The sequence below is a fragment of the Labrus mixtus genome, chromosome 5 (assembly GCF_963584025.1).
Source record: "Labrus mixtus chromosome 5, fLabMix1.1, whole genome shotgun sequence".
Classification (NCBI taxonomy): domain Eukaryota; kingdom Metazoa; phylum Chordata; class Actinopteri; order Labriformes; family Labridae; genus Labrus; species Labrus mixtus.
The window spans coordinates 32,810,342-32,832,278 of NC_083616.1; the positions used below are offsets into that span (position 1 = coordinate 32,810,342).

At 45.0% G+C, this 21,937-nt stretch overlaps 2 protein-coding genes across 2 annotated transcripts in view; one reads left to right on the forward strand and one right to left on the reverse strand.

The window, feature by feature from the left end:
* gstt1a (glutathione S-transferase theta 1a) overlaps nucleotides 1-21,937 on the forward strand; it is a 124,989-nt gene that overhangs the window by 63,861 nt on the left and 39,191 nt on the right. The gene's annotated exons all lie outside the window — the stretch shown is intronic.
* Nucleotides 2,168-21,937, reverse strand: part of mmp11a (matrix metallopeptidase 11a) — a 26,631-nt gene continuing 6,861 nt past the window's right edge. Inside the window, exons 2-8 of the mRNA XM_061039021.1 lie at nucleotides 15,847-16,073; nucleotides 9,764-9,907; nucleotides 8,728-8,861; nucleotides 7,728-7,960; nucleotides 6,361-6,565; nucleotides 5,302-5,562; nucleotides 2,168-5,130 (exon numbers count right to left, since the gene is read on the reverse strand). Of these exons, the coding sequence (XP_060895004.1) occupies nucleotides 5,012-5,130; nucleotides 5,302-5,562; nucleotides 6,361-6,565; nucleotides 7,728-7,960; nucleotides 8,728-8,861; nucleotides 9,764-9,907; nucleotides 15,847-16,073 (1,323 nt within the window). The 3' untranslated portion in view covers nucleotides 2,168-5,011. The remainder of the gene's footprint in view (nucleotides 5,131-5,301; nucleotides 5,563-6,360; nucleotides 6,566-7,727; nucleotides 7,961-8,727; nucleotides 8,862-9,763; nucleotides 9,908-15,846; nucleotides 16,074-21,937) is intronic.

A 21,937-nucleotide genomic window follows, 5' to 3' on the forward strand; every position in this document is an offset into this window, starting at 1 on the left:
TCGTAACGCTGCACGCTGACCCGCCTGAGACAGCCCAGAGCGGGCGACTGCAGCGCACAGACACACGACACATCATTACGCTGGAATGTGAGCGCTGCTGCAGACTGCTGAGCGTCAACAAAAAGAAACTCCCTGCAGGTAACACAAGCTGCTTTAAGACGTGGAAAATACAAAGTCAACACTTCACCCGCTTGTTTCTGTTTGACGCTGCTTTAACTCTTCTTCATCACAATGTTGAACCTTTACTCCTCTTCACTTATCCAACACATGAAGTGAATTCACACAACCATTTAAATCTTTAACTGTGTTTTAAGGGGAATTCAGGCTCCGAGTAGCAGCTTACAAGACACATGACGAGTAACATCTGTCACATCTGTCAACATCTACTGATCCCCTGTATGGAAATGTCAACCTGAGCAAGAATCTAAATTAAACCTGTGAAATAATCTAAATTAAACCTGTGGAATAATCTAAATTAAACCTGTGAAATAATCTAAATTAAACCTGTGAAAGAATCTAAATTAAACCTGAGCAAGAATCTAAATTAAACCTGTGAAAGAATCTAAATTAAACCTGTGAAAGAATCTAAATTAAACCTGTGGAATAATCTAAATTAAACCTGTGAAAGAATCTAAATTAAACCTGTGGAATAATCTAAATTAAACCTGTGAAAGAATCTAAATTAAACCTGAGCAAGAATCTAAATTAAACCTGTGAAAGAATCTAAATTAAACCTGTGAAAGAATCTAAATTAAACCTGAGCAAGAATCTAAATTAAACCTGAGCAAGAATCTAAATTAAACCTGTGAAAGAATCTAAATTAAACCTGTGAAAGAATCTAAATTAAACCTGTGGAATAATCTAAATTAAACCTGTGGAATAATCTAAATTAAACCTGTGAAAGAATCTAAATTAAACCTGTGGAATAATCTAAATTAAACCTGTGAAAGAATCTAAATTAAACCTGTGGAATAATCTAAATTAAACCTGTGAAAGAATCTAAATTAAACCTGTGAAAGAATCTAAATTAAACCTGTGAAATAATCTAAATTAAACCTGTGAAAGAATCTAAATTAAACCTGTGGAATAATCTAAATTAAACCTGTGGAATAATCTAAATTAAACCTGTGAAATAATCTAAATTAAACCTGTGGAATAATCTAAATTAAACCTGTGAAATAATCTAAATTAAACCTGTGGAATAATCTAAATTAAACCTGTGGAATAATCTAAATTAAACCTGTGAAAGAATCTAAATTAAACCTGTGGAATAATCTAAATTAAACCTGTGAAAGAATCTAAATTAAACCTGTGGAATAATCTAAATTAAACCTGTAAAGGAATCTAAATTAAACCTGTGAAATAATCTAAATTAAACCTGTGAAAGAATCTAAATTAAACCTGTGAAATAATCTAAATTAAACCTGTGGAATAATCTAAATTAAACCTGTGAAAGAATCTAAATTAAACCTGAGCAAGAATCTAAATTAAACCTGTGGAATAATCTAAATTAAACCTGTGAAAGAATCTAAATTAAACCTGTGGAATAATCTAAATTAAACCTGTAAAGGAATCTAAATTAAACCTGTGGAATAATCTAAATTAAACCTGTGAAAGAATCTAAATTAAACCTGTGGAATAATCTAAATTAAACCTGTAAAGGAATCTAAATTAAACCTGTGGAATAATCTAAATTAAACCTGTGAAAGAATCTAAATTAAACCTGTGAAAGAATCTAAATTAAACCTGTGAAAGAATCTAAATTAAACCTGTGAAAGAATCTAAATTAAACCTGTGAAAGAATCTAAATTAAACCTGTGAAATAATCTAAATTAAACCTGTGGAATAATCTAAATTAAACCTGTGAAAGAATCTAAATTAAACCTGTGAAAGAATCTAAATTAAACCTGTGAAAGAATCTAAATTAAACCTGTGAAAGAATCTAAATTAAACCTGTGGAATAATCTAAATTAAACCTGTGAAAGAATCTAAATTAAACCTGTGAAAGAATCTAAATTAAACCTGTGAAAGAATCTAAATTAAACCTGTGAAAGAATCTAAATTAAACCTGTGAAGCAGCAGTTTGGTAGAAAGGTTATGTTTTTATTAGAAAGTAAACAAACAGGCTTCAGGTTACAGATGAGTACAAAAAAAATATTCAGAAATGTACAACAAAGTTTAACCTACGCACTTTAAGTATAAATATTCTTTCCAAGCCGTCACTGATGAACACTTTGACTTTAATATGAAATATGGACGTCTGACATGAGAGCGTAACGACTCGTCAGCGTCCTGCACTGAGAAAACAACACCTGAAGAACAGATGCCTTCACATTTCACCTGCTGCAGGGACACGGCGTCAACGGTTCTCAACCTGTGTGCACTGACCCGCGGAGAGGTCGTCACATGAGATTTCACAGGTCCATGAGATCTTTTTAGCACGATCCAACAGCGGTGGAATACGGACGCTCTGAGCGGACATTTCCAGTGATGACGAGTTATTTCTGGTTGTTTTCTCGAGGTCACGACGTACTTATGTTGTTTTCACGAGATACCACTGCTGGTTTTTATACGCAAACAAGATAAATAACTGGAAATAACTCGTTATCACATGAAAACGTAGTAAAGGATGCACGTCATCTTAGGGCTTCTATATCATATATCACAGAATCAAGATACTCCAAAAGTCCTGAACATTAAATCCAACAAAAAGTGAAGAAGTTCAATCAGTCAAATGTGCTCAAAGTATCAAAAGTAAAAGTACACGTTCTCCAGAACTTCATAAAAACCGTCTGAGGAGCAGAAACAAGCTGACGTTTATTAACATGTTGAGAACCGCTGATCCACACAGCAGCTGCTGCTGTCCCTGAACGCATCACCAAGTCAACCTGAATAGAGCACCATGTTTTTAAACAATGTAGATAACTTCATGACAAAATGTTCTCTGAGGAAACATCACACTTCTCCTGCAGGGGGGAGATGCTGCAGACAGAGGGCGCCGTGGAGCCACAGATGTCTGCAGGCCGGAGAGAGATTCACAACATCTCGTTTAGAAGAGTGACATCAAACACACCGTGATGTGGTTTTCACATATTGGACTTTGAGCTGTAGGACAACAGGACATCTCTCAGGTGAGAAAAGTAGGAAACACCAGGAGTTACAGAAGCAGCTCAGCAGGGAGAGCGTGCACCAGATGTTCAGACACCCCGGGCTGTTGTTGTCCATGTGACCTTAAATGGAGCAATGTAACGGCTGAGTCTTGGATGTACAGCATTATTTTGGGTTTACAGGATTAAGTTTACAGTCGGGCTCAGCAGAGCGAGTTTCTCCTCCAGCCTCCTCGTATCTTCAGAAAGTCAGAGTGATCTGATGTGAGAACACAGCAGGATATAATCAGGAGAATTCACCTGGAGCCAGTGGGAGGGGCCAGTGGGAGGGGGTGGTGACCTTTATTCCCTGTGATCGCTGCACGACCATAGACTGTCTGCACGCCACCTCTACCATCTCCGTGCTCTAATCAACCTGCTGCTGCATGTTTCCTGTTCTCCAGTTTGTTCTTCTCCTCTCTTTAGTTCACATTGAGATTCTCTTCAGCTACACGTAGCGTTGATACAAAGACACATATTCTCATTAGAGCGTCGTATAGAGGACTCTGCGTTGCTCTTCTTACTTCATGTCTTACCTCAGGAGGCCCCGCCCCTTCCTGTCTGACAGAGATAGTCTCCTGCTGTGAGGTGCATGTGTAAACAACCAGATCAGGAGGATTTCAGGAGCAGTCGTCCTGAAATCCTCTAGAAATGTTCAGGAGTGCATGTGTGTGAAGACGGCTTCATTCACAAAAGCAAAGGTCATTTTTCAGGGAGCATTTCCTGCAGCCACGGAACGAAATGTCTCTTGATGCTGCAACCAATCAGAGCAGAGACATGTGTTATATAAAGATATATATGTCCAACATACAACTCATATGGCTTATATCTGAATAAAATTCTCAGCTGTTTGGCGCTTAGGATTGAGCAGCCAACACTTGCCTCACCTAGGTTCAAACTTTAAAGGAGATCTATTAAACTCTCTCACCATTAGTGATGTCACTCTTGGACGCCTTTTGAGCCACGTTGTGAGATGTGTAACTCTAAAACCTCCTTATGTATCTGATCCTGACGTCAGTAAAATCCCTGATTTCATGGAACTTCTGAGTGGGCGTGTCCTACAACTTTGCTCCATGCTTTGCTCTGATACGTCGACAGAACCCGACGTCAGGTTTTACGCTAACAACTGTATATCTTGGATTTTTAAAAAGCTTTGTAGAGGTTTAGTGCGGACATCCATCATCGTAACTTTATGTTTTTATTTAAATATTGATAAGCAGAATAGATCTCCTTTAAAGGTTATAACTGGGCCAACCTGAGTCAGAAAACATGAGCTCATAGATTCAAACCCAGACAAACAACGTCCTTCAATCAATAATCTCTGATTTGTCGCCCTTTTCTTGTTTTAAAGTTTCAGTATTTAAACTAAAGTACAGCCGCTGATGTATAAATCTGCCTCCTGCAGCGTCTCGTTTCGTGTCACTCTTCAAACGCACGACGATCAGCGAGTCAATCCACGATGACAAAGAAAGATGAAATGAAGGAGAGTCACAACATCAAGTAGAACATTTAAGACCGTTCTGGTGACGTCTGAGAATCATTAAAGTTCAGGCTCAAAGACAGGAAGTGAGATCACATCGTTCAGTACAGGGCCCGGGGTCTCGGCCTCACGGTGACAAAAACGTGCAAAATAAATATGAGTGTAGCTGCACGGGAGGTGCCACGTCTGAGGAAATGTACCTTAGCGTTCCTGAGAAGAAGGTGAGATTCAGTAAACCGAGTAAAGCGTGAACAGATTCAGAGAAAGTCTTGTTTATCCTCTTTGATCCACCGGATGAAAATAAAAACGTCTCTGTTCATAAAACTGCTCTTCATTTAAAAAAAAACAAAAGTCGTTTCATCCGGTTCACAAACGGTTCAAGGATTCAAATGTTTCGACAGCCGAAGAAGTCCACGCCGACGTATCGGGGGTAACCCTCCAGAGAGTTCATCCCGACAGGATCGAACTTCCAGTACTGTCGACCTCGGATGAAGTGAGCGTACCCTGAAACACGGAGACGAAACAGAGAGTGAATATCAGAACACATGAAGTTTATTCTGAAGGTGTTTCAGAGCTGCTGGTGAGAATAAAAGAACGTGCAGAAACTGGTGACCTCTATGTACGAGCACCAAACACCATCTGAACACTTCTCATAATGATTATTTGTTACAGTACCGTAGATGTCCCTGAAGGTGGCGTCCACGTCGTCGGGGATGCCGTTCCAGTCCTGCATGCTGCGCGGGTACACCGAGTCGACGCGGTTCTCCCGGGGGCTGAACCTCCAGTAGCTGCCCGACTTGAAGAAGTAGGTGTTGTAGTTCGAGTCGTGACCCCAACGCAGCGCCGCCTGGATCCCGGACACCGAGAGACCTAAAGCCCTGATGGACTCCGGCCCTCTGATCTGCCGCTCGGCATCGAACACCGAGTAGTGCTCACCTGCACAGAGAGACGGGGAAGGTAAATGATAAAGGTATCTTACTATCTGATCATTAAGGAAACATGTTGAAGTGCTGGCTTCTCTGACAACAATGCAGCAGCCAGTATGTCCTCCTTCTAACTTTAGATTCTGCTCCTGAATGCTCTGGATTTGTTTGGACCAGAGAAGGTAGGCGCTTTTAAGACACGCCCCCACACGGCCGTTTTGGACGCCCCTCGGTTTGTCAGAGATGAGAGCAGTTATCAGGTCAACAGGTGTTGCAGCGATGGAAGCGGGCGAGAGAAGTGGTTCAGATAGAAGTGATTGTACCCGACCTAAAAAGCCTCTGCATGTTTCTAATAAGCTCCACGAGCAGAAACGTGCTCAAACTAGGATCAATATTGGAGATGCTTTTGAAAAATGGAGAGAGGTTAGAACACAGAAAGGTTTACAGACCCATGCAGAGCTGGATAAACACTGAAGCTACAGAGTCCACCACATGGTGACCTGAGTGAGCATGGACTCTAGAGAGGAGGGGGGGGGGGGGACAGCTCTCTATGATGTTTAGAATTTAGACTGCAGTACTCATTTTAACCACTAGGGGTCAGAGTTACATACTGCTCCTTTAAGTGTTAAACATAATGTCTCACCTTTAAAGGTGAAACACACTCTACCTTCACCATCTATTCACAGGAAGTCTGAAGTGCTCCGTCAGTTAATCACGCCTGTTTAAACTCGTCTAAAGGTGAGTGATACCCTGCACTCACATGAAACCTTAAAAACCACAAAGCAGCAGCTTCACCGTCCTCTCGTCTCACCTTGAAAGAACCAGATATTTCCCGACTTGTCTTCAAAGGCGGCGTCGATGTTGTCGGGAATCCCCCTCCAGTGACGGGACGCCAGCGCCGGGTAGCCGCTCTCCAGATGCCCGTCTCTGATCCGCCACACGTAGCCCGACTTAAAGAAGAACAGCTCCCCTCGGATCATAGACACGGCATCAAAGTCCGTCTGGCAGGCGTCGGGCTGTGGGGGAAAAAAACGACAGAGTGTAAAACACGAGGGGTTTTTAATGGAGTGTCAAAGTTTAGTTTTAACACCTGAAGGATCTTAGGGTTCTGATTTTCACTTGAAGACTTCTCAGTTACACAGTTTACAAGACAGATTCATCATGCGTGGAAGATATCCCCGGCGCTCGCCTGAGAGGAACTCCTGAGGGACTAAAAAGCTGACGACTGTCTTTAAAGCGACCCTCCTGTGAGATGTGGTTTCAAAGATGCTCACTCATATTTATGTGCGTTTGAAACAGAAACCTCCAGCCTGCCAAAGAGCTGCCGCTCTCCCATGTTTTTCTTCTTCCCAAAACAAATCCAGTGGGATCGTACAAACAAATACTCCCCTGTGGATATTCTCCTCTGCTGTGACACAGAGCTCCATTGTTGTAAGAAATCTTTTAAACACACATCAGTGAGCCCACACACTCATTTATTCTGACTCAAACAGAGAATCAAAGTCACCAGGGACGCCACAAAATGTAGATCAATCCACCGCTGAAAATAGTCCCTTCCAAATGTATTTCCCTTCCAGATGAGTAGGGATCCACTGACCTCTGTTAGAAGATGAAACTCATCATTTAAGAGGAATTGACAAACTGTTGAGGTCGCTTTTAATGAAAATATTCTCCATGTTCCTCTAACTCTAACATGTGTCTCTAGTCTGTCTACAAACCCCCCAACGATGAGAGACGTCCATCCTCTCCGTCTTTAACCTGCTCCACTTTTCAGAAAATGTGTGCTCAAACAGGCCGTTTGGAGATTTTCCCTTCATGACATCACAAAGGGCAGTAGCCCCTCCCCCAGGTGGGTGACACTCCCACAGCTAGGTGTTTGTTCTGCTCTGAGTCTGCCTTCTCACCGTAAACAATAGGACATGGAGCGAGAAAGACCGAGTACACCCAAGCCCTTCCCTTCAGACACAGCTCATTTACATATTTAAAGGTACAGACACAGAAACAGCCTGTTCTGAGCAGGGCTGAAATAGAGGGGGGGTTTACACAGAAATGCTTTGTTGTGTTTTGTGATCATTATTTCATTAAATCTTTGATTGTAACTTTAATCCTCGGAGAAACAAACAGTTATTTTAGCTTATGTGTCATCTTCGATTCAAACACAAGTTTGTTTCCACTCACATTGGTGATGATCTCGTTGGTCTCTGGGTTGGACGGGGGTGGTGGCGGGGGAGGGGGCAGCACATGAGGGTGGGCGCCGTACAGGTACTGGATGCCTTGTTTGTCGTCCTCGCTCAGCCTCAGCGGGTAGGAGAACGAGTAGTAAGCGGACATGATGGCCCCCGGCTCTCTGGAGTGCTGCAGGCCCAGGACGTGCCCGAACTCATGGGCAGCGACCTGCAGGAGGTCTGTACCTGCAGAGGGGGGTGAGATGAAGCAAAACACCTGGTTCACACGGTGTCTGAAAATAGTTTGTTTTGAGCTGCTTGAAGAGCAGACGGGGGCATTTTGCTGCCTGAGATGATACCCTGAGTCATAAATACCCCCCCCCCCTCACTGACTCATACCTGCTCTCAGTTACATGTACCCGCTGGTACACATGTCACATACAGTATGTCTTACTTTTCATACCTTCGCTAACAAGAACTCCATCTCTGAGATATCTATTTATATTTTAGAGACAGGACAGTGGGCGGAGTCAGAAATCAGAGAGTGAGAGAGGAGGTGGGGTGGGGGGGAATGACATGCAGGAAAGGAGCCACAGGTCGGATTCAAACCCGGGCCGCCCGCTTAGAGCAATAAAGCCTCCGTACATGGGGCGTGCACTCTTAACCCCATAGGCTACCAGCGCCTGGATCATTTAATGCATGACTTACAAAAGTAAAAAAGGGAAGAGAGACTGTTGTGATAATTGTTTGTGAATATGATGCTTTAGTTTAGATTGAGCTCATTTTCCTTTTCACGGCTGTAAGAGACTCTAACTGGCTCGAAATGAAACTATTGTTATTGTTCTAACATGCAAATCCTGTTAGTAGTTTAAAGGACTTTAAAAATGTGTATTTTAGTTTTGAAACGAGTGCAGAAAGAGAGCGGGTAAGTTCTCGTTATGGACCCAGACTGATGTTCTGTTATCATGTCAAACAGACAGAGTCACATCTGTCTTCTTCAGACGGTCTCTCACCCATGTGGTTCCCGAGGGTCCACGACTCGTCGTAGTCGAAGTGGATGTCGCCCTGTCGGTGCGTTTTGGGGAAGAAGGCGTGAGCGAGGATCCCACCCGGGCCGTCGAAGGGGAGGTTGTCTCCGTGCCAGTACCTGCGGGTGAGTGAATCAAACAGGAGAGGAACAAAGACAGCGTCCAGTATGGAGAACTTCAAGGTCCACATTTAAAACATCACAGATTATCAAAACCTGCGATGACAAACTCAAACATTTAGTTTTATCCAAAACTTCAGATCAGAGGTCAGTCCGCCTTTTCGACGTCTTTCCAACCATTTAAGATCAACGTTTCACTAAACACAATGTTGTTGATGACTGCGATGTCATCGTTTTAGCTTCTATAAATAAGAGATGCAGTTTGGATATGCTGTGTGTGAATGTGTGATCAATCTTGAAATGGAAGCAGATTTTCTGCTGGAGAACGGAGGGGTCGTGCCCTCCAGGTGGGGGCTTTTTTCAACATTTTTGAAGTCAAATTTTTTTCATGAAAATATTTCGACATTTTTAACATGTAAAAAAAATCATGAAATTTTCTAAATTTTTAACGTGTAAACAACATTTTTCAACATTTTTAAGTCACATTTTTTTCATGAAAAATGTTCGACATTTAAAAAAAAAAAAAAAAAAAAATGGACATTGAAGTCAAATTATTTTTTGTGAAAATGTTTTGACATTTACGTTTAAAAAAAAATCATGACAATTTTCGACATTTTTGAAGTCCATTTCTTCAGGAAAATTTTCGACTTCATAAATGTCCACCTGTCCCCACATTTATGGATGGTGGTTCAGTCTGCAGTAATGTGTGGCGTTGTACCGGACCGTCGTGGTGAAGAGCGAGCGAGCTGTGCTCATGAGCTTTGGGGAGTGACTGAAAGAATAAGATCGCGCACAACCAGCACTTTAATGCCCAGAAAAAATGCCAGGTGGTCCTCAGTCTTTTGGCTCCTTTCCCTTTCTGTTTTTTCAGATCATCTTTTCCCTCCTCTACTTCCTCTCACCTGGTGAAGTCGATGCGGATGTCGGCCTTCCCGCTGTGGACCTCGGTGAAGGTGAGCGGCGTGACGTCACTCCAGATCTTCAGTGCTTCCCGGAACACACGACGGACCTTTTCCTCGCCCATCTGCCAGGGGAACCTGACGATCCTGCAGGAGAATACAGGTGTCAAAAACACACACACACACACACACACACACACACACACACACACACACACACACACACACACACACACACACACACACACACACAGAAATAAAGGAGAGAACCTTTCCTGACCTGCAGGACACAGAATACTTCATAACTTGACGCCTGTGTTCAAATCTAAAGTCTACTCGACACAACACGGACTGCACTGTGGTTGCAATGCAAAAGAAAGTTCTACCTGGTAAAAGTTTTTTTTTTTAAATCACTTCCTGCCGTGTTTGTTCCAGTGTTTCCTCTCGTGGTCTCTGAACAGACTAACGTCTGAAAATAACTTCTGTTCACTGGCGTTCATCCACAAACTCTACTGTTTGTACGATGTGACAAAGCATCATGATGAGGGGAGAGCTAAAGCGTCCAGCCTTCATCTACAGCTAGTGTCAAATAACAACAGAGACGTCTAAACCCTTTTTGTTTTGGCTCAGAGTAGAGAGTCAGGTGTAAGGTGTAACTTCTCACCTGGTGAAACACCTCACATGTTAGTAGAGCGTAAACTAAAGCAGGTGCAACACTTTAAAATAAACACCTGTCCATCACCTGTAAAGCTGGAACCTGAAACTTGGCTCAGTGACTTCTTGGTTTCTCTCTGGTTGCCAGGCAACCCACACTGATAACAAGAATCCCAAATATGTCCAGTTGTTGTTTTTTATTAAAAGAGGTTGCTCATGAAGAACACAGTCATGTAGGAGAGTTTAAAAAAAGAACACAAACAGCAGTGATGTTGTTGTCATGACAACAGCAGGTTAAAAGATACAAGTGAAACTTTTCATTCAGAAACAAAAACATTTTCCAACACAGAGACAGAGAAAGCACCTGCACGATGGAGATGGAGCTCGCGCCACACAAGTCCGCCCTGAGGCTGAGAGACTGCGAGCGGGAGAAGGACGCTCTGCTGAAGCAGCTGGAGGAGCTGAAGACAGAGCTGCAGAAACAGACGATCCAAGCCGATTCTCTCCAGAAAGAAGTTCAGAAAACAACTAATGAGACGGACGGCAGACAGCAGGAAGGAGACCGAGTCGTCCGGGAGCAGAGCGCGAGGCCGCAGCTCAGAGACGAGGCGCTGAAGAGGACCCGAGAGGAGCTGGAGAAGACCCGAGAGGAGCTGGCTCGTCAGAAGAACGTCAAAGAGGTGTTCATCAGAAAGGAGAAGGAGGCGCGGTGTGAGCTGGAGAGGCTGTGGAGGCTCAGTGACCAGCAGACTCAGAACGCACAGAGGATCGCCACCGCCGTGGGGAGTGACATCAGGAAGATGAAGAAGAAGAAGGTGCTTCAGAAAGAGTTCCAGGAGCTGAAAGTGGCTCACATCGTCATTCAGGAGAAGTTCTCAGCAGAGCGAGGAGCTCTCCTCAAGCAGCTGGAGGACTCAAAGGAGACCATCCTGGAGAACGAAAACCAGTTAAGTGTCCAGAACAAGATGTTCCAAGAAGCTCTGAAACAGCTGGAGGACTCAAAGGGGGTCATCAACGGGTACCAGACCCTGCTGGACAGGACGGGCCAACATGTGGACGAGCTTAAGAAAGACCTGATGAGAGAGATTCAGGATCACTCAAACACTCTGAGGGAGATGCAGGATTACATGAGGCAGAGGGAGCTGATCGCTCATCAGCACGCCGCAGACGAGGTCAGCCTGAGCCTCCAGACAGAAGAGAGCGAGCACAGAGGAGGAGAGCAGAGAGTGCTGAGCGGCTGTGGAGATTCTGCCGGGGGAGGAGATGAAGAAATGCTCCAGAGCATGACTGTGGACGAGTCAGGATCCAGCTCAGACTCGACATCGTCGATGATCGATAAATGATTCAATAAAGTGTCGTAAACTTTGACAGATTCTGGTTTGTATTTATTTATTTAGATTTATTTTTTGGGGGCTTTTTGTGCCTTTAATGGAGAGATGGGACAGTGGATAGAGTCGGAAATCAGGGAGAGAGAGGGGGTGGGGGGGGGAATGACATGCAGGAAAGGAGCCACAGGCTGGATTTGAACCCGGGCCGCCCGCTTGGAGGACTACAGCTCCACCAGCGCCCCGTGACTCTTAATGACTCTTTTTGACACTTAGGCCGTGTTCTTTTTTCAACTGCAAGCACCTTTTTTACATACAAGCCTATGGAAAATGGAAAATGGAAAATGGAAAATGGAAAAAGTATGACTCCTTTTTAAAAAGCGGACACCTTTTTGGATACGGCTCTGGACCGCCCTGGTCCTGGTCCACAGGAGACTCTGGAGGGGAGAAGTACTGCTGATATCCAGAACAACATCTCCACCTCCAGGGTGATATTACTTTTATACAACAGTTATACAAGCAGAAAAGAGTCTAAGCGGCTCAACGGCTGTTTGTAAAGTCCCTATTCACTCCATAGTGGATTCAAAGACTGTGGGCTTAAAGGTACTGTCGATTGTTTTTGTGTCTCCGGTGTTTTTGCTACGCTAAGCTAGCCAGTGTGAATCTGTGTATGTGAATCTTAGAAACTGTCCTGTTATCCTTTTTAACTTATAGCGATGTGGCGCTGCACATTCATACGAGACTTAAAGTCTTTCTATGTGATTTTTAACACTTAAATGTAGAAATCAAGTATCTCCTCTGAAAATAACTCTGTGAGTCATGACTGTCTACAATGGGTGTAACACCCGAGTCCCACTGTCTGTGATGTTTTCAGAGTCCTATCTTCAGTTTGTTTACATCGCCTGGACGGCCGGCTGACTCCTCCCCTCGTGTATAAAAGTTGTTTAATTGAGGGACTAGAGAAAAGAAGAATAACATACTGTACTCACTGCTTAACTGTGTTTCTAGATCACGCTCATTTCAGGTAAATTTACATGCAGTGTGAAGATACGAGCAGAATAAAGATAGCTAGCATTAGCATGCTAACACAACAATGCAGCGCGAGTTGTTTTGGTTTCATGCTGGTGCTCAAGGGCGACATCTGCTGGATCGCATTTAAAGCCTCTAAAGGAACAGTTCAACATTTAACAGGCTGATTCGCCCTGAGTGGAATAAGATGTTTGCAAACACTCTCATGTGTCAGGACCTGTTAAGTTCTCTGTGCAGCTCTAAAGCTGTTTGCCAGTTACCATCGGTATGCACAAGTTTTTCAGTTTGGCACACTGGAACCAAACCTGGCTGCACAAAAAGAAAATGTTCCAACATGTTAATCCCCCTAAATCGTTAAACAAGACACGGCATGTTAATTAGTGAGATTAAGAGGTGTTTCCAGGGAGATGATTTATCTTTGGATCGTTTCTCCTTTTGTTCCTGTCATTGAAGGTTTCAGCTTCAAGCTGCCCGAGCCGTGAAAGAACCTTCTAAATATAAAATAAAACAAGAATAACACTTTGCATATAAGGATCATATTTGATGTTAAGAATTCAAGATCAACTGGTGGTAAAGACAAATGTTTTCAAGCAGAGGCCTCTGAATTAAGGGGGCAGGAAGGCGTGGTAGAGCATCAGTTTTCTGCTGGATTGAGTCAACTGACCCTTTGTTGGCTCTCTGATTGGTCCACTGATTCACCAATCAGAGAGTCGTTACAGTGCGTTGTGGTGAGATTGTGACCTTAATTTAGTGACTAAACGTGGTTCAAAGGTTCTCTGGATGTCTGCAGGCGTGACTCTAAATATCCACATCATGATGCGGGAGTTTATTCCCCCGGATGTATCTGCAGCGTTTAGCTCTCAGTGATGTCACTGTGATCGTCAGACTGTGCTCATAACGCTCAGCTGCGTATTGACCGTCCTGTTGGAGACATTTAGAGGATGTTTCAGACGCCTGACTGGAGTCCAGAGGTCAGTCAGGAGAGGTGAGACGGCGAGCAGCCACGGCTAACGTTAGCCGTCATCGCTAGCATCAAGTCGGCCTAAAATCGCACAGTGTGTGTCTGGTTTAACAAAATGAAGAAAGTCTATCAGTTTGAAGAATACCTGACATAAAAAAAAAAATCCTTCTGCCAGTAAAAACCTGAAGATGAGTAACGGAGACAGATTAAAGAAGATTAAAGATGACATTCTTTCCTTGATGTGACTCATCGGACCCACACTGCTGAGCTTCAAACAGGTAATTACACCTGAGTGTTATTCACGCCCTTTGGGTCATCGTCTCTGTCGCTTCACTCCAAGAAACCACAATCTTTAACATGTCCCGAGGTCATTTCATCAAAGAGACAATTTACTACATTTGGGACTATTTCCAGCAGCGGATGGATCCACATTTCGATGCTCTTGGGAACGCAGGATGGACTGACTGAGTGTGTGTTCATGTTAATCATAGAAACACGTCGGTGGTATGGGTATGCCTCCTGGACGCCCAACTGGGAGAACCCGGGGCAGACTCAGAACACGCTGGAGGGATGATACTGTGTATCCCGTTTAGCCCTCAGGAGGAGGAGCTGAAGAAGTCTGGGTTGACTTACTGCGCTTGCTGCCACCGCGACCCGACCTCGGATAAGGGGAAGAAAATGGATGGATGGATGTCAGCAGTACAAAAGTGAGGCAAAAGTGTTCTGATCGTTTTTGGACAATAAGAAGAAAGATATCAGGCTGTTGGAGACGCACATTACATCATTTAAAGGCAGGTTTTTGAAAGTAGCATTCCTTCAGTGCTCCGTCTGCACCCCCCCCCCCCGTGCTCCCTCTAAAGCCACGCCCCTCCCCTCTGAAATTACCAACCCTGCCTTTAAGATATTTGTCATCCTTTTCTTTTCTTTTTCAGCTTTAAAAAAAAGTTTAGGAGTTTTTTAACAAAGTGCCGTCCTAGTTGTTCCACTAAAAATGTGTTAAAGAAATTAAATGATAAAAATATGGCTGGAAAACAAAGAGGTCTGAGCCTTAACGAGCTCAGTCCTTTAACGTCTTGCAGGCCCCCCCCCCCCCCGAGCTCCTTTTCTGCTTCGTTAAAGCCGTCAAAACACCTCCGCTCTCTGCTGACTCAGCGGGACTTCAGGTGTCACGCCAGAACTCGCCTCCAAAGCTCAAAAACAGATTTGAACTCAGAGGTAAACACCGGACTGGGCCGCTCATGCAGGAGTGCAGTTTGAGCCCTGGTTAACCACATCACTCTGTCAGGGAGAAATGTGAGCGCTTTATTGGTCCGATCCTGCACAATGTTATTAGTCTGTGGTCAGTGCGCCCACCAGCTCGCCCGCCCCCTCCTCTCTCTCTCTCTCTCTCCGTCTTAATAAACTGAAGTGATAAAGAGAGACTACAATGAGAGAGACCCCAGGAGACGCAGACAGAGAGGCAGACACTCGATGGAGCTGCCCAGGACTCACATGAAAGAAAATCAGCGCTCAGTTACTTGAAGTCACAAGTTCAAGACTTTATTTTCCAGAAGATTTTCCTTTTTAAGCGGCCCGCGTCCACAAGCAGCAGCGCTCGCTTTCAAAGTCGCGTTTTCAGTGCTCACCGTCCTGAGCGCTAAACCCTTTGTGTCTTTATTGTAGAGACAGGACAGTGGAAAGAGTCACTAACGAGAGTGGGGAACGAAGTGCCGGAAAGGAGCCACAGGTCGGATTTGAACCCGGGCTGCACGCTCTTGAGGACCCCAGCCTCTGAACATGGGGCGAGCACCCTGACAACAGCTGTTTTTTTTTTTAAATGTGCTCACAGCGCTCTCAGTTGATGTAATTTCTCCCTCACCGACAAATCAAAATCAAGAAGAGGCGGGACTTCTGATTTGTCGACAACAATGGCGGAGGAGACGCTGGTCTGACTCGTCTTTTTAAGGGAACAGTTTCCAGGTGTAGAGCTGCTGATGCCACGACATTACCGAGTGAAGCATAGGTTAAACTTTCGTAACCTAGCAACAACGAGCGCTGGTGAGAAGCTTCCCAGGACAACAGACCCTTTCTGCTTTTTGTTCTTTCAGTGTGTCTAACGTCGGCAGGTGTGTACCTACCTGTAGGTGAGGTCAGTCTTCTCCAATCGGCCTCCGTACAGGACGAAGCGTCTCTGGCGGTGGCGGCCTCGATAATGCACCTCCCTCTGGGCGGGGTAGTCCGGTACGCCACAGCGAGGTCTGTTCCACGCGTTGGAGGTGTTGGTCTGCAGACTCAGCTCTTTGACTAAATCCTGAGGGTGAGGAACCCGCCCCCTCTTCTTCAGCTCTGGGTACTTTTCAGAAACCTGCAAAAACACAACGATGGACATCAGTCAGCGCTCAAAGTGCTTCATCATAACCGTTTACTCTGCAGCCGTTAACGGTTTGCTTTTGAGGCACGTTGAGTTTCTTCATACAAAGAGAAACTCAAAGTACATCAGAGTTAAACAATGAAGAAAAAAGTCATTAAAGGAGCAATATGTAACTGACACCTGGTGTTTAAAATGAGTACTGCAGTCCTGATTCAAAACATAGAGAACTGTCTCCCCCCCCCTCTAGAGTCCATGCTCACACAGGTCACCATGTGGTGGACTCTGAAGCTTCAGTGTTTATCCAGCTCTGCATCGGCCAGCTGACTGAAGCAGGAAGCACAACAAATATAACCATGGCGACGGCGGCAAACACAAGGCGTTAAGAGAGCTTTAACACAACAAGTAATTATACAGTGACAGGAGTCGAAAAACTACCATCATCGATTCTTCCTGCTCCTCGTCCGCCATGTTTGTTTACTCTTAAGTCACGTTTGACGGCGTGAGATGACGAGGTCTGAGAGAGGAGTCTCTGCTTGTTGGTGTGTTGTGCTGAGTCGGTCGTCTCGTTGCTCTCTGCACACTTTAAGAACCAAACTGTTGAATCTGTCATGATTTGTCGTCATGTGTGGGCTCTCTCACATTAATGAGGATTAAACACAAATATTTCATGTGCACCCTGAAGTCATCTCGTGAGTCACATCTGAACGCTGGAAGAGGTGAAAGAAAAGTCCCATCAGGACAGAGATCTGACTGTCAGTCAGAGTTTGTCTCTGAATCATCGTCCGTTTGAACAGATTGTTTTAACGACAGCACTCACTCATAACCAGGTCACCAGGCGGCCTGGTCGGTCCCACTTTAAGGCCCAGTTGATCTCTGGGAGTCCCATTACATCCAGAGGAAATGGCTCTAATTACAGAGAGGAGGCGTCCCATCTGCACCTCCTCCTCGACTCCTCCTGTAAACCAGACCACATCTGCAGCGCTGCGTCACAGGGAGTTCTCCTATAAACGATGTTTCCTTTATCGTTAGATCTTCCCACAGCTCCAGCTGATTTCATCTTCCTCTAATTTTTGATGATTATTTCCTTTTCTGAAAAAATGCATCTGTGAGTCATTCTCCGGATAGGAGGGATGTTAACAGTCTGCAGAGGGCTCGTCCTGCAAATCACGCAACAGATCCCCGAGATCAAACCAAGAAAGTCACCAGACGGTTTCAAACCTCTTTCATAAACTCTCTTCTCACTGGAGAGCAGCCCTGCAACTCACACAGGTCACCATGTGGTGGACTCTGAAGCTTCAGTGTTTATCCAGCTCTGCATGGGTCTGTAAACCTTTCTGTGTTCTAACCTCTCTCCATTTTTCAAAAGCATCTCCAATATTGATCCTAGTTTGAGCACGTTTCTGCTCGTGGAGCTTATTAGAAACATGCAGAGGCTTTTTAGGTCGGGTACAATCACTTCTATCTGAACCACTTCTCTGGCCCGCTTCCATCGCTGCAACACCTGTTGACCTGATAACTGCTCTCATATCTGACAAACCGAGGGGCGTCCAAAACGGCCGTGTGGGGGCGTGTCTTAAAAGCGCCTACCTTCTCTGGTCCAAACAAATCCAGAGCATTCAGGAGCAGAATCTAAAGTTAGAAGGAGGACATACTGGCTGCTGCATTGTTGTCAGAGAAGCCAGCACTTCAACATGTTTCCTTAATGTCTGATCAGATAGTCGGTTTTATTAGACTTTGTTAAATCCGCCCTGCACGTTCAGAGTCCACTCTTTGTATGAGTTATTAACGGTGCGTTGTTGTTGTGTTTAACCGGCCTGCCTCTCGCTCGCCCTCTGACTGAGTCGCTGTTGTAGTGTAAGGGGAACAAAAAGCAGCAGGACTCGAGGAATGTGCTCCAGACTGCAGAAACACGGTGACTGATGGGTCTGGATCCCAAAGCAAACAGTACACACCCCCCCCCAGACCCCCTCCTCCTGCGCTCACTTTGTTTAAAGGGGATTTAGCTGCTCGTATTGTTGCACTGAGCACTTACTCACATTAGGGGGGACGTTTCTGCCCACGTCTTCAAACATCTTGTTAGTGTTGTTGTGATGAACAGAAGCAGCTCCAACGTTCCTCTTTGCTCTTTTTTCCGCAGGTTTTTTATTTTACAGCAGGAGTCTGAAGTGTCTCTGCTCTCCGCGCTCAGAGCGACAGAAACCTTATCGAGGTGTAGAGCAGGTCTGAAGCGTATCAGTCTGACGGCTGTGGACAGGACGAGCGTTTGGGAATTTGGTCTCTGTTTTGTTTGCTCTCTTTACATTTATTTACCTGGGGAGGCTGAGTGACCCTCCGCAGGCTGCAGAGGACACCGAGTTCATGTAGTGACTGAAGGAATTCAGAGATTTTAACACCTGAGTCGGAGCTGACGTTAGACACACAACACTCACAGACATGTAGAGTTTCATTTCATGTTGGAAACTACAACTCTACAATTCACTTAGCAGACTCTTTTATCCAAAGCGACGTACATCAGAGAGTAAGAACAACACAAGCAAGGATCTAGAAAAAAGGGAACAATGTCAGTAAGAGCAAACGATCAGCTTTGAGTCTGATTGGACACACAGGTGCTGACAGGAAGTGACCAGAGGCAAAGCACAACATTGAGGGCAGTTCTTGAGAGCTCTAATCAGTATAGAAACCATCTTATAAGTCGTCGTTATCAAACAAAAACCATCGTCATTACCATCATCATCATCAATAATATGGAGACCATCATCATTAAGTTAGTAGGTATTCATGGAAGAGCTGGGTCTTTAGCTTAGTGTGGACCTGGATCAGAGGGTTTAGGTAAAGAGGACTTTTAGAAACGTGCTTGTCAATGTCACTTCTTCTTCACTGACTGAATATTTTTTTCATTTTAAAACAGTTTTCAGATGCAAAATAAAATAATTTCCAACATGGGATTTAATGTGTTAAACATTACTCTGAGCGCCGTATAGCCTAGCGGTTATGTCACGCGCCCCGTGCACACAGGAAGCAGTTCTTGTCCCAGAGACCGTAGGTTCAAATGTGACCTCGGCCCCCCTCTCTCTCCTCCTGACACTTCCTGTCTTTCATCAGCTGTCCGATCTAAAATGGCCCAAAAATATAGCTTTAAAAACGGGTTGAAATTCAGCGATAAATCTGGATTAAAAGTTACCTCGTTTGACAGCACTAAAAAAAAAAATATATATTCAAGGGCTTTTAGTGCCTTTATTTTAGAGACAGGACAGCGGAGAGAGAGGGGGGGAGGGGGGGGAATGACACGCAGGAAAGAAGTCACAGCTCGGGTTTGAACCCCGGGCTGCCCGCTTGCAGGACTCCAGCCTCTGTACGTTGGCCGTCCATACTAACCACTAGTCCACCGACAGCCCTGATCTAAAGCCGGTTTGGGTCAGCACTTCCAATCCTGCGACCTCCATCGCTGTGTTTCATAACGCCTCCTCAGACTGGTTGAATGTTTCCTGACTTCACGGCTCGCTCTCTTCTGAAGAGAGTCGATAACTTCTCCCTCACTGATCAGTTACAATCAGAGAGTCACCAACATGATTAAGAAGAAGACACTGATGAAGCCTCCTCATTAAGAGTGTGGTGTAACGTCCTCTGTTGATACTGTCAGACAGGAAGTGGTTGTCTGCAGCCTCTGTGGCCCCTCCAGGCTCCTGTAGCATCGACCCGCTCCGTGTGTTTCTCCCTCCTCTGTGGTGTTTGTTTCACGACTCGACTTTGAACTCTGAATCACCGGGTCTCGAGTCGACCTCTGACCTCTAACGAGAACATTTAGACTGAACACCCCCCTGACTCCACCCACCCTCCAGCAGCCGCCAACGCCGCCGCCGCCACGGCCTGATCCCAATCAGAGAGGTGAGCAGGAGGGAGTGTCGGCTTTCAGGCTCGTAAAACTTTGGCTAATTCTAAGTGTGGGCGAACGGGGAGCCGCCTCTGTCGTTTCAAAGATGAGGACCAAAACCAAAAGCGTGTGTTTAAACGCCTTACCCCCTCCAGGAACCTCCCCCACCCCCCCATCACCCCCCCGCCCCCCGCCTGTGTGTCAAATGGATTGTTTGACCCGTCTGACCCCGCTGCCGAGTAAAGACCTGTAATGTTCCTGATTCCTGAAAGGTTTCACCCACAGAGTTCAAGTCCAAACTCCAACAAGCACATCAGAACCGTCCAGAACATCCTGCACGATTTATCAAGAATCTTTAATCACCAACTCAAAATCTTTGATTCCAAATCGTCTTCTTTTCTTCTTCCATTTTGTAACTGAAAAAGAGAGACAGAATCTGAAGACAGACAAGAAAACGTGGGGCAGAGACAGCGACCATGACGAGCAGCAAAGGGCGAGGATCTGACTCAAACTCCGCCCCTTCAGGAGCTCCACCAGGTGAGCTGCGATCAACATGTGAGGGGATTTTAGTGCTTTCACATGAAAACATCTCAAGAATAAATAAAGGTTGGAAGAATGTCAAAAATGCAATATCTCCTTCAAAATGCAGGGGAGGGGAAGTCGAACGGTCTCATGAAATGGGAAAAAAATACCAGAAATACCAGAAGTTATTGAGCCTGACTGCGTTAGTGTTTTGCTACAACAGCTGAGTTAATGCAGCTGAACGCTTTGAAAACATGAAACAGAACGACTGAAGAGAAGCAGCAGCAGAGAAAAACCTCCCTCTGGCTCCTGCAGGTTCTCGGTCATGTCAAAGTACAACACGGTGACCCGGTGTGGTGGTGGTGGTGGGGGGGGGGGGGGGGGGGTGATGGTGTAGGTGGTTTGTTGTCAGACTGGAGACGCTCCTCTGTCGCTCCGTGCTCAGACATGTTCCTCTGAATACCTCTGTCAGTGTCAGATCCACAGATCATGTCATCATGCACCGTAACATGCAGCGAAGATTTGTCCATACATGAAACCCACAACCCCCCCCCCCCCCCCCCCCCCTCTCATCCCATGTTCCCAGCATGAAGGAGACGCCGCGATGCCTTCAGGCTCTTTGGGAGATTCATGACTTCTCGCTCTCTCAGCAGAAAGTGACGGACATCTTGAGGGGATTTTTTTTCTCTTTGTCAATCGTCGTCACAAAGTCTGCCGACACGACTCTGACTGTTTGGGGACCCTCTCCAAAGCAGACCTTAACCCTTAAACTTCTCATTTTAAAGCCTGGTTTAAAGATGTTGACAGGAACATGGTTATAAATTTGTACCTTCAATGTTTCCTGTTCGGCCCGTCGGGTTTCTCAGCTTCACAGAACATCTCCAACGCGCTCCTCCGTTGGTCGATCTCTTCAGATAAATCAGACTCTGCTGCAGCTCGTCATATCTGAGACATTATATAGCGCTCCTTTCATCGTAATGTCAGCTAATAAAATATAAGTGCACGGCAGGTGTTACACCTTGCAAAGTGATTTACATGTCTGCCTCGCGGTCATAAAGAAAATCATCACGAAATGCATTAGTTCATTTTCTTGACACGAGGAAGATAAGAGGATTGATACGTCTTCACGCTCGGTGTGAAGCTTCCTCCTGCAGCGCCACATTTTAGCTTAGTATAAAGCTAAGAAACAAGAGAGAGCAGCGAGCTAGGCTTCAAGGCAACAAAATCCAACCTACAGATTATTTCATGAGACAAACACATTCACAGATTTAGCATGAGGCGTTAAAGATCCAACATGTGAGATGTGTAGAGAGTGAGATGATAAAGGTATCTTACTATCTGATCATTAAGGAAACATGTTGAAGTGCTGGCTTCTCTGACAACAATGCAGCAGCCAGTATGTCCTCCTTCTAACTTTAGATTCTGCTCCTGAATGCTCTGGATTTGTTTGGACCAGAGACCGGCT